We start from the raw sequence: 13711 nt of genomic DNA on the forward strand, positions 1-13711 counted from the left end.
AAAAAAGGTCGTCGAAATTTTCCATTGGACAGAGGGCATGTATATATCTGAAATATTTGGGTACTGAAAGCATAAGTATTAATGCGAATACGCATTAATTTTCTAATGAAAAGGGAGACGACTGTGGTGTTGCGAGTGTGTGCGCGTGCTTTCCTTGGACTTATATATCGCACCCTTGTCCTGTTGTTTCTATGATGTAAATATGTACGTTGTTCATTGTCATCTAAATGCAACTATTCTTTACATACTTCAGAACGACAATATGTCTACGGTGTGAAACGTGAAAAAATGGGCTTGCACTTTCGCCGAACTAGCTTATATTCCGCAAGAAAGCTATAGCTTGAATTAAAGCATTAGCTTTATTGAACCTGCCCTTACGTCCTGCTTTTTCTTTTCTTTTCTTTTTTAGATGACAACATGGCCGGAATTTTTTTTAAGAACATCTGCTTATTTCTCGACGAGTTCAGTCAGCGATGGGCTTCCTTAAATTTCAACTATGTTATTGTTCTTCATAATGTACCGTTCGACTATTGTTTCTGCTTTATTTTGAACTGCGCGGTTTTAGACAATGTTACTTAAATTACGACACGTAATTACTGCAGGTTTTTTCATAATTGTTCATACCCACCACAATGGAGTTCACATACGTCGAAATCGTAATGCGGATTTACGTAACGTGGATTGAGTAACTGTGCATATTAGGATGTTTCGTGCCAACTAACCTTTCTGGACGACATGCTTGTCTAGCGAAGGACATCAGAGATTTAAGGCGTCCATATTCCTTACATGGCTGCATAGGGTATAAGTACTTCAAAAGAGAGCTTCAAATATACAGCGTGCGCGGAATTCGGACAAGCAGCAGTGAATTCTTTCTCATATGGAAACTGTGCTTCACGCTCAACTTATGTGAATTATAGTTCAAGAAAGCCGAAAATTTGATCACGGTGACATGTACAGCTGCGGAAAGAAGTAAGAGGTGCACGCTGTTGCGTCCTAACGTTTATTTACGCTTGCCTGTTCAGGCAGCCGGCTATGGTATGGGCCTGGTAGCAGTAGATGCTAGTGAGTTTTCCCTTGGAGAAACACCGTTTCTTTTTGCATCGCTGGGAAGGCTTTATTGCACTTTGAACGGAAGACCATGCTCAGTTTACTTAAGCCCGCATCTGTGTAATGTCCAGCACCTGTATCTGTCACGCCACCAAGCACGAGTTTTGCTTTCGAGTAAGAATGCGATATGAAACCATGTGACTTCTATGATGGCACAAGCCGATATTTATAACCGTTATTCCATCTCGGTCTCTACAGGGGCACGACACGTCGGCCCAGACACTAACCTGGACGCTATTCGCGCTGGCCATCAACCCAGAAATTCAGCGAAAAGTACACGAGGAGCTGGACAGCGTCTTCAAGCATCATTCGACCAGAAACGTGACGAAGGGTGACGTTGCCAGCTTAACGTACCTGGACCGCGTCATAAAGGTGTGTGTACTTGGAGAATACCCGCCAACAATCTGGGAAGCGTGCGCGTGAATTTAACCTGGCCTTCGTCACGCTGCTGTGGTTCCCATAAAACTGCTTTCCTGGTTCGTTAAGCTAACCTCCGTTGATCAAGAAGGACCAAATATACATATAATGCAGCCTTTGTGTACGTTCTCCTTGACGTCACAGGTCGGCGGAATATATATAAAAGCGGCATTTCCCCCGGCTATTGCTCACGTGTGATTTCTGCCAACCCTGGGTACAACACAAGAACCTGTAACACCAACAGGTCTTACCGAGTCTACTTGGAGTTAGCCACACTGTCTTGTATACAGCACTCTCGGCATCGTGTTCCAGGCTGCTGCTCACGCCTAAAATCTAGAAAAAAAAGTAATATTGGGCAGTATACGCTGCCAAGATAACGCTTCAGCGAAGGTCAAAATTCCTAACAATTTCACATATTGCTGTTGACAGGAGGCTTATTAATTCAACGCTTATTGTTAACGCGACGTGTTATATTTCTTTTAATAGCCTCATGCGGTGCATAGTAATCTTTGTAAAGCCAAGAGACCAAGAAAAAATAAATAAATAACAAATAAATAAAAATAAATTAGCAGCAACGAATGGCTCTGAAGTTACTTCTTTTCAGCAGGGAAAAATTTTTGTTTTAGCTTTCTCTATCTTAATATCTTCTAGGCTAGTACGGGAGCTCTACCAGGCAAGTTCTTGTTAGGTTTATAGCATTCTCGTCGTCTCTAACCGCAGGCGCTAAGTTTGTGTGGGCAGAACGCTCGAAAACTGCGTCACTCCTAAGGCCACGGAATTATTTCTTAAACGCGTAGATATGTCATGCACCTTGCTCATTTCCTGAAGAACGAGAACCGTTATAGTTTTAAAACACATATCTATATAAACAGGAACTACGATGAATAATAGACGAACATTTAGGTACCCTGCGTAAGAGTGCGTAAAGAGAGCGGCCTGTAGTCTCTGATTATACACATACCCATCAGCATACTGCCCCAATATAGCACTAAAAGTCAACGACTACCCGTTCTTCATATACAGTATACCTCCGCTTTCTCCCGAGCCGTGGTAGCGTGCCCTGCATGTAGCAGTCGGTAGCGTGTCTGCTTTGACCTGAAACGCAAAATTCTAACTTTATTCAAGCGAAATCAGTTACTCTCTTAGTTTAATATTTTGATAAATGCGGCAAACTATATATCGCAATAATTTCCATATCATAATCGGTTTATTTTTTATTCAGTTATTTATTCATTTTTGTTTTGTTCATCTGGAGCATACATCAGTCTCGGAAGACCAAGCAGGCGGGAGGATTCAGATAGATTCCACGTGTAACGATGATATTTATTGCATGCGTTGTAAGGGTGTAAACTGCCACGCGAGGTCATGTAGCTGCACTACCGTGATCCAATCGACTCGTCAGGAGGTTTTGCCCAAGGCAATCGACGCCGACGCCTGCTTTTCAGCGAACACGATCCTAAAATATCTCGCATATGATAAGCGTATAAATCTCGCATGTCGCTAAAGCTGATATGCTTTACATGTAGGTTGCAGCAACTCTACAGTGACATGTACTTAGATGTTATGCAAATAGTCTAGGCAATATCAGAATACAAATATCGAATTTGTCTCTTTACGATGTAAATTTCTACATTAGACCCGATGTTTCACCCACTGCGATGTTAATTCGAGCTCTGTCCAGTGCCAAAAGGGATTACTTTGTAACGATTAACAAAACAATTGGAATAATAATTGTGCGCACTGAAAAACACTGCTTTGTTTCTCTAATAAAAGCAATTAAATGTGAATAACAGACACGTGTTATAGAGCTGATAGAGATCACCTTATTTTGCGTTACCACTTCGCCACAAAATGATTTAGCTAGAATCTGGGGGACCTTTAATATATGATCTTTCACTGTAGCATTCCAAATTCATGATTAAACCGAGGAATCATATGCAGAGAAAGCGCACAGATGGTTAGCAGAACCGCTTGTGCTGTCGTTTCTCTTCTACGTTTGCTATTCCACTAGGTACGATAAAGTTAACAAGTTAACAAAAACTACACACTTTAAAGCTGAGCATTATCATCATCGCCATAAGCCGGACTATGCCCACTGCAGAGCGAAGGCCTCTCCCATACTTCTAAGCTGTACATAGCCGAGCATAATTTCTGCTTCTTCAGTAACAGAGCATATAAGTCATTGGTTATCGTCGAATTTTGGCTTCGCATACGTGTACTATGAAAGTTCCTCACGCATTCGTTTTTTTTTTTTTTTGTTCCAGGAGACCATGCGCATCTTCACCATTGTCCCTTGGGTGGGACGTTCACTCACGGAACCACTGAAAGTTGGTACGACCTGTCGAGCTGACTTGAAGTTCATTCTTTAATCGATTGAAAGAAGTGCTTATGAGAATAAGTATTTTTCAGCCCTAAACCAAAATTTCACTAGGTTGTCCGCCCTGTGGCAATCGACTGTGTGAATGGACTAAATGGTTTTGTACTGCCAATGCTTCGAGAAGCTGGAGCTTAGTATCGGAACCAAAATTACTTTTCTGTAAGTAGAATTTGACGCATCGCTTCATCGAGGAAACCTCCTTCAGTGTGGTGATTCGCATTTCCTCTGTTTTAAGGCAACTGATGATCCATCATTTAGCTAGGAGCGCAAGACAAGTCCGCACTGAGCCATCACTAAGATAATGTCGCCTCTGACAATAACTAAAGCTGGCTGATCAAACTCCACGATTTCTGTGGCTTCGCGTTCTATAGTATTCCTTATCATCCACACAGGTACCCATTGCCTTATTACCTTCCTATGTCGACTGTCCCTCCTCGTTGACTTCCTTCTCCACGATACCTCAGAGTCCAACAGGCCATCCATCGTCACAGCTCCCCTAGGTGCTCTCTCCCCACAGGGAAGGCAACGGGCACCACAATTTCCTACAAGCACGCGGCTATTCCTCCAAGTTTCTTGATTCCGCAACCCGCAGGCTGCGTTTCGGGCATCCTTCTGAAGACTGCACCACGCTCCACTGTCGCTGGCGTATCACGTCTTCTTCTGTCCGTCTATACCAGGCCTGCTAGCCGGAGAGCGGGAACGGCTCTGAGGTAGTGAGGCAAAAGTATCAATAGTATTATCAATGCCATTGATAGTTTAGGTGCTATTTTACCTTTCTATAGGAATAAAAAAAAACTTTCGAGGCTACTAAAACCATACAAAGTACCACGAGTATTCACTACAGCGAAACATTGGCGGTATTTTGCTTTCGGTCCTGAGCACACGGTCTGCTGACGGTGGTAGCACCATAACGCAACGCATAGGCTGTAACAAATAGGAGACGGCGCCATCCATAAGTCCATATCCAGATTCTCTGTCTTCACCCGTTGGAAACTGTATGTTTCGTCACCATCATAAGGCTTCCCAGCCGCCGGAGATGCACCGTCGGACGCGCTTACTTTTGAGTTAGATCGGCTAGAATTGTTACTTCAGTTATGATGTATGTCGATTTAAAAGAAAAAACAGTAGAAGCATCTAGATGCACCAGGTAAGCATGTACGAAATACTCAGCATCACAACGCACATGATATAGATTACTTAAGCTAAGTGATTCCAGCATTTCAGTGGTGGTATATTTTAACAATTTTACTGATGGCATCGTGGAAAACGTATCCGCTTATAAGCAGCCTTGCTGTCGCCTTCTACGGCTTTGGTTTCCTGTGTAACTGGGAATAGGAGGCTTTGTAAGAGGTCATGAAAAACGGCATTATTTTTTGTTTCCACACACACACACACACACACACGCACACACACACACACACACACACACGCACACACACACACACACACACACACACACACACACACACACACACACACACACACACACACACACACACACACACACACACACACACACACACACACACACACACACACACACACACACACACACACACAAACACGCGCAAACGCGCACACATGCACACAGACTCTTACACGTCGTAAGAACTTCGCTACAGTGTTCCCTCAAGTCGTGGGCCCTTGATAAGCGCTTGCGATGTCTAGGCATTTTTACACCCATTAGCACTTCACAAACTGTGAAGATCCCTGCAGTGTCGGCCAAATGCGATTACTCAAAGAAAGACTCGGCGTCTGTTCGGCTTTTGCCTAGCATGCTAATTTCACAAGGTCAAGAGTGGAACGAAAAGTGTACCTAAGTGTAAAAGAAAAACTTGTTTTTTTTTTTTTTTTATTGCTGTAGTGTCGAGGCCGTTCGTTCGATTTCTCCATCTTCTTCTCTATGCTGTTGAATCATTCCTGCGAAACAGCATATTAGTACGAGCGCGAAATTTCAATCTATTGCACTTCTTCCAGGAAAATTAAATGTATTTTACTTTACATGAAATGGTTGGCCATAAATGTTTGTCCCAAATCAAGAACCCAGTATATTAGCGTTAACAGCACACAATTTAGCACGCTTGCCTATGACAGATACAGGTACATTAAGCGCCGGTAGACTCATCAATGTACTGTTAAAATGCATTTGCTCAATTTTGTATTCCATGTGCACGAACTCCTCGTTTCCTGCTCTGGCTCAAGCTAAACGCGGGGGCAGCACGCCTCGCTTGGCTAACATAGCAGCGGCGTCACCGGCGCCAACTGCTTTCTCAGACTTCGCGTATCAATTCTTAACATTGTGTTGTCGCATTAACCCAAATATTTACAGTTATTTTTTCTTTCTCAGGCGCTTATTCGCAGGCAGTGAAATTTTTCGAGAAGGGAAAGGCTGCAGTCTGCAGGAGTCACTTTCCTCCTGGGATGGCCATGCAATTTTCTGTAGGGGAGAATGAAAGCAGGACGCAGTGGTTCCACCCCGACACTGGCTCTGTGCACGCGGGAAACCCGCTTGCATAGGTGAACGTGAAGCATAGCAACTTGTCTCCTTTAAGCCACCGTGCTAAAAGCCTTTTCGTTGCGTCAGGCTCCACCACAGGCGGTCTCAAAGGGGGTGTGGGCAGCGGCACCTCGCCACTTCCTCTAAACGTGATCTTTCAGCCAAGAACGCTATTATCGCGCTCGTGTCCGTCAGGCCGCTGACCGCACTGCTGCGTTGGCTTCATAAGGGAGACGTCCCGTGACCTTGGCAAATCATTTTAATACTGCTAAGGCAATTAACACGCACGTCATCAAAAGGCGGCATATAATCTGCATTTTGTTTTTTCAAACGTTGCCACTCTCGCATGTCGCTGCGACCGCTGTTCTAGGTTTCTGCGTGAAAACCGCCTTATGATGTCGTTTGGCTCGCGCCAAATCACTAGTGACGGATAGTGATAGGCTCGCAGTGATACTTCCCACATAATTCAGGAGAACACCGCAGCGACGTTTCTAGACACAGTCGCAGCTGGTGCGAGTGGGAACGCATTTACTTGACGCAGCGACGTGTCGTTCAACTGCTGTCCGGCAACTACAGCATCTTGCACGTGCACTGCAACTAAGAAGTTGAGTCATGAGAAACATTTGTAAGCGAAGAGGAGCCCTCGAATGTAGCGATTCTATTGTTTAAGATTTTGGAAAAAACACGGATGTAATTCACTTCTTGTAGCCGTTTTTTTAATAATCGCCGATAAGACTAGTGCTAAATGAGTTCCGAAAATTTTTGTGAGCATGATGAGTGTAGCGTGGGGGGGGGGGGGGGGGGGTTAATTTAATAGGCAGCACTCTTGGTTTTATTGGTTAAATGCACTTTATTAGGATGACTAGAAGACCATATTTCTTTTGACACTCAACGTTTTATGCCAAATTGTGTTTTGCTCTTCGTCGTCGACACACTCAGGTAGTTACACAGTTCCAGAGGGCTGCACGTGTTACGTGTTCATGTACAGCATCCACCGGGACCCCGCCCACTACAGCGACCCTGAGGTGTTCAACCCTGACCGTTTCCTGCCCGACAAGGGCAGCCGCAGCCACCCGTTTGCCTTCGTGCCGTTCTCTGCCGGTCCTCGCAACTGTATTGGTGAGCATAATGGACGGTAAAATCTTTACTCCTTGAGTGTCACATGAATGTGCTTTGGCATCAGTGAACTTATAGCGGCCCCATTTCAGCTGTCCGAGCTGCAACACGTTTGCTTTCGCGTGTGGCACGCGCATTAGTTTGGTCTAGATCACCGTGGTGCAAGTCACTGACGTTCTGTACATTTGTAACCTCACTATTAGGAGTCTGTCGCTTACGTCAAATCACGGCTACTCGTATTGTAAATGGAACGATACGACTGATTTGTGACCACATTATTAATAAAACGCGTTATATTGTGCCTCAGCAATAACACCACCTGGTCCATTACGTACACACAATATCAATCGATCGATTGCATCATATTCCAAGTAACAACGTGCGCATACACATTTTTTTAGGAGAAGAGAGATAAGGCAGGGCAACGCGGTGTGGCAATGTTCAGCGTCACATTTCATAAATTCGGCAGCGCAATGTACAGCATTAAAACAAAAAATAACATTCATGGCAAAAAGAATAAAAAAATCATGTATTGTGCAAACACAAGGAGCTCAACACTCGCGCTTTTGAGAGCACCTGCGACTTTGAAGTTTCCCGCCTCTCTCGAAACTTTTGACAATAGAGATAGCAACCTAAGGACAACTTAAAAAATGTCCAGCAACCTTTTTGACTTTTAAGGGGAGTTGTTTTCTTGTGCAAGTCGAACTTGCCTAAAGCAAAGGGCAATTTTCTCCCTATAGTGATGTGTAGTGGTGGTATGTACAAATATTCATGATGGCGGGTTTGGCGAGGTGCTGGTTTTTATCTGAGGTAAGATATGCGAGCAAGGGGGCTAACCTTGCGATTTCTTTGACTAAAAAAATTGTTAATAGTTTATGTTCACGCAAACCGCGAGTATTCAGAACATTGTGTCAAGAAAATAGGTGTGCTGGGAGCAATAAATTTAGCTATGTTTCTTGATGCATTTTCCGTATCACCAATAGTTTGCTTCTGTTGTTCTTCCACATAGTGAGTGGGAGTTGTGAATATCGCGTTGAAACGGGAAGTGGTAACTTGCAGGTTTATATTTATTCGACAACGTCTATCAAAATCTCAGCAAAATACATAAAACATGAACATGTTTTATTTATAGCTTTTCTAGTGACGATTCCGGAGCATATGTTAAGCGAAATAAGTATATGTTCTGCCGCCTTGACAACCTTTATTATACTATTCTTTAGGACAAGCGGAATGCATTAGGTTTAATAATAATTTATTTTACCCTAGAAATTGTAGCCTTTCGCTTTATCGGTATATTAGCAGCATGTTTCTGGTTATCTTGTGTACCTTCACTAAATTTTCTCGCCCCGCCGTGGTGGTGCAGTGGTTACGGCGCTCGGCTACTGTGGCCAAGAATGCGGGATCGAATGTCGGCTTCGGCAGCCGCTTTTCGATAGCGGCGAGAAGCTAGGCGCCCGTGTGCTGTGCGATGTCAGTGCAGGTTAAAGAACCGCAGGAGGTCGAAATTTCCGGAGTACTCCACCACGGCATCTCTCTTAGCCTGAGTTGCTTTGGGACGTTAAACCCCATAAACCATACCATACCAAACCAAACTAAACTTTCTCTCTCTTTCTCATTGATTCCCGTCATAAACATACTCATGTGGTGCTCACACACATTGTACAGTGCAGCCCGCTTATTGAAAATATGACGTTAACGCAGATTGCATTCGCTGTGTTGGTAGATCTTGCCATACTCAGCTAAACATAGAAACCAGAATAAAATAGAATCTCCCAAAACAAGAAATTGCTTAAGCCGAGAAGCCTTAACGACATTGCTGGAGATTTCGTACAAGTTAATGGTGAGCGCTTTATTTCCTACCTATCAATTCGAACAACGAAAGTTAGCTGCTTAACTGTGAACCTTTGGAGTTGTGATACAGCATTTAGACAGATAGGCACGTGAGAAGCATTCCTACTGATGCAATTTCAGAAACATACGATGCTACCTGCTTCATTTCTTTTTTACTTGCATGCCTCAAGATCAAAAAGCGCCGGCTTTCTAGTAGGGCGAAAGAACTCCGCCGGCCTCGCATGAGGTCGCAGCAATTGTAGCGGTGCAAATTTGTGTGCGTACAGCAGTACAAATGATAACGATAAGAAATCCGGGCGTGAGATCCTCATTATGCAGGCTCTTGCCGAGAGCATTTCTAATTTTGCTTGCTTTCTATGCAGTGCGAACGAAGCTTTCTTAACAAAGGCGCTGCAACAAAAATACGCTATATACGAGGTTCCTTGATAATAGCGCTGTCTAGTAGAACTTTCGCGTCTCCAGTGGTTTAGTTGTTGATTTATTTTTATTTATTTATTGAAAAAGTACTGCCCGCCTTAATTGTAGGCCTTGGGCAGGAGGAGGCGATACAAAGATATGAGCAGAACGTAAAATAGATGCAAAATGACGACATTTTAAACAAAGGTTGCACATGAAAAAATGCAAGGAAATCAGTCCTACTTATACACAATGGCTGTAAAATAAAACAGTGTAACATGTAAACGCCGGAAGTAGAAAAAAAATGTGAACAATAGAAAAGAATCAATAAGTGGATAAGGTGCTGTTTAATCACCGCGCGGAGATGTTCCCCATACTTTTGTTTTGCTGATGTGAATCGCAAATTGACTCAAATCGAGGACCTATTCACAGTGTTTGGATTTAACGAGTTCATATCTCGAACTGTTCGCGGGAAATACGAATGTATTTTTGGAGGCATCGGTTTTACATCTATATTCCGATAATTTTTTTGAATGGTGTGATCGTGTTGAACGTGGGATTGCGATATACGTATTCTTGTCTATTCCTAGTTTTTTATGGTAGAGTAAGTACATTAGCTTTAACATCTCTGTAGAGCGTCTGACCTGTAAGGGTTCTAAGTTCGCCTGTTTTACGAGTGTAGTTGCTGATGTATGCCAGCTGTAGGAGTTGAATACGAATATTATCAATTCTTTCTGAACGCTCTCTAACTTGTTTATATTGCACTGGGTGTATGGATCCCATATAATAGAGCAGTATTCAAGAATTGGTCTAATAAAAGTTTTACATGCTAAAAATTTAATTTTTTGGGCGGATTGGCGCAAAGATCTCCTCAGGTAACCTAGCCTCTGCATGCCCTTTTTGTGATGTAAGGTATGTGTTCATTCCATCTGAGGTCGCATTTTAATACTACTCCTAAGTGTTTGTAAATTTTTACAGAAGAGAGAATCTGTCCGTTGATATTATATCGGAAATCTAATGGTTGGCGTTTTCTAGTGATTGTCATCGCTATTGTTTTATTTGCGTTTACGTTCATTTGCCATGTCGAGCACCATGTTTCTATAGCGGTAAGCGAAGAACTTGAAAGGGCCTGATCAGTTGGACTTTTAACTTCATGATAGAGTATGCAGTCATCTGCAAGCAGTCTGATTTTTACCAGTGTAATTGTGACTATATCATTAATAAAGATAAGAAAAAATAACAGTCCTAAAATAGATCCCTGTGGGATGCCAGAACGAACAAGTTCAGGGTTTAAAACACCCAAATCGATGGAAATGCTCTGTTTCCCGAAAGGAAGATATGCTTGCATCCATGAGAGCCGTCTGTAGTTTTTAATATTGGTTATAGCTTTAGAAGTAATCTTTGTTGACTCCCGCGGTCAAACGCCTTTTCAAAATCCAAGAAAATTATGTCTATTTGTCTTTTGTCTTTGTTTATCTAGAACTGCCGCGATGTCGTGAACAGTTTCCGTTAGCTATGTTGTAGTAGATAGCCCTCAACGAAACCCGTACTGCCGATTATTTATAATGTTGTTTAGTTTAATAAATGTCGAAATATGCTTCAAGATAGTGTGCTCGAGTATCTTTGCACACGTGCATAGTAATGAAATGGGCCTCTAAGAAGTAATTATTTAGTGGTCTACAGTTTTGGGTAATGGGGTAATTTTAGCATATTTCCAATCATTTCGTACCTCAGCTCCCGACATTGATTTCGCAAATATTATATACAAGTTTTTTGCACACCACTCGGCATACGTTACAAGAAATGCGCTTGGCATGGCATCTATTGCCGGAGATTTTTTAGCATCGAAGTTGACCAATAAGGACACAACACCTTCTTCTGATCAGGAGATGATATAATTAGGCGAATAATTACTGCACAGGTTGAAGTTTGGTCTCATAACGTCGTCATTTGTAAACACAGAACAAAAAAAAACAATTTATATCGACCAATTAGTTGCATCATTCTGAATTTGAAACATATACTTTTGGCTAATGATCTGTGTAATTAAATTGGTTTCATTTAATTCTCTAAACACGCGCATTATTTTAAATTATTGGCTAACCTTATGTGCATCACACTGTATGAGTGCTTCGATGACACAGTTCTTCAATTTCGTGTTATTAACAACACCCGTGACCGCTTTTTCAATCCGAACTGAAGCGCATGACATCATTGCACCTACATCAACGGACGTTGCGTTTGCTGAAGAAAGTTTTTCTGCCATGGTGTTGCTTCTTGGTGATTTTGGGTTTCCATAATTGCTCGCAAATTATTCACGTTCGCTAAATGAACTCACCTTCCACTCTAGCTGTCAAAAATATACTTTTTCGTCTCTTGCGTATACAGCAAACCCTCTCTATTGGCGAGCAGCTTGCCGGTGCTTATTTGTCTCCTGACGAATGATAATTATAAGGACCACAGCAGCTCTATAAAGTGCCATAAAACGTCTTGACTACTATTTTTACTAGAAGTTGATTGTTGTTAGTAAGTCTAAGAGACGAACAACAAATAAGGTTATTCCGTATGGAATGCGAGGGAACCACGACAATACTACTCATGATCATAATGAATAGCTACTCAGTGGTTCATATTAATCATATTATTATTATTATTATTATTATTATTATTATTATTATTATTATTATTATTATTATTATTATTATTATTATTATTATTATTATTATTATTATTATTATTATTATTATTATTATTATTATTATTATTAATGTATGGTTTTCTGTTCTCCTAAGTTTCATAATAATCTTTGTAGCAACATGATGTATTTTGAGCTGGGTGCTGCAAGCTGTGAGTTTTGTTAAACATTAACGGTACTCTTTTTGCAGTACATTATGCACATTTCGACGGCGTCTAAAAGATAAATAACAGCTGACTGTTCGTTTGAACACAGCAACCGTGAAGAAGATCGCAAGTTGTTTCATTTCGGTTAGTCACACATGATGAAGTATTGTTCCCATCGGTCTATTTTTGTTCAGGTTTTACCGAGCGCCTCTCCAAAATTAACACCTCTTGTAAGTTTTCATACTCTTAGCAAAAAACAAAAAGCTGTATCTAATATATGAGCATATATGATATTCACCTGCTTCGTCTTATTTGTATCTTGCCTCACATGTCAGCCGATGAAGGGAGGTTACCTTGAGTGCTGTTGCTAATAAGGCTCTGTAGGTTGCATCCGCGTTCTCTAGTATTCCACTCTTACCACGTTACCCCCCTGTGTGGTTGTGGTGTTCAGCTGTTAATGCCAAATGGCGCATGCGATTCGTGGTCATGGTGGGGGCTTCGATGGGGAGCTAGATGCTAACATATTCATGTGCTCGAACCTTCATTTCAGCACATAAAGAACCACAAATGGTCTGAACACATTCGAGTCCGTTAAGCATATAAGCATGTATCATTGAAATCATGATGCTTTTGCGTCGAGATTTAATTATTCGGCTGCATGCATGTCAACCCTTTCGAAAGTAGCTTATTATGACTGGGATCTCAGCCGAAGTTCACGCGCTTCTAGCAGATCAAGGTAGAAGCGAAGCGGTTGCCGGACGGCGACCGAGGACGGCGACGGCGACGGGCAAATTCCCACGTGCTGCGGCTGTCAGTTACTGTGCCGGGCCGGAACGAGTGAAGCGACCCCCGTCATGTCTTTATTCTACCATGGGAAACGACTCCAGTGAAGGGATCAACTCTGCTTGATAAAGAGCGTCAACCAACCATCTTGACCGAGGGGGACGAGAGCGGAACCAAGCCGATTCCCCGAACGGGATATGTAGGCTGCTTAGCCCCCCCCCCCCCCCCCCCCCCCCCCTTAGCTGCGGAATGCCCGGTCAAGAGCTTTGACCTTCCCGAGAGCACTTGGCATGACACCTCAGGTGGTGGTGGTAGTGGTTTATTAT

The 13711-nt window shown here is 42.5% G+C and overlaps 1 protein-coding gene across 1 annotated transcript in view; it reads left to right on the plus strand.

The window, feature by feature from the left end:
• LOC146183614 (cytochrome P450 4V2-like) overlaps positions 1-13711 on the plus strand; it is a 67743-nt gene that overhangs the window by 38048 nt on the left and 15984 nt on the right. Inside the window, exons 8-10 of the mRNA XM_084608386.1 lie at positions 1306-1479; positions 3789-3855; positions 7338-7517. Of these exons, the coding sequence (XP_084464512.1) occupies positions 1306-1479; positions 3789-3855; positions 7338-7517 (421 nt within the window). The remainder of the gene's footprint in view (positions 1-1305; positions 1480-3788; positions 3856-7337; positions 7518-13711) is intronic.

Source organism: Amblyomma maculatum, chromosome 7 (genome assembly GCF_055883805.1).
Source record: "Amblyomma maculatum isolate TAMU_Amacu chromosome 7, ASM5588380v1, whole genome shotgun sequence".
NCBI lineage: Eukaryota > Metazoa > Arthropoda > Arachnida > Ixodida > Ixodidae > Amblyomma > Amblyomma maculatum.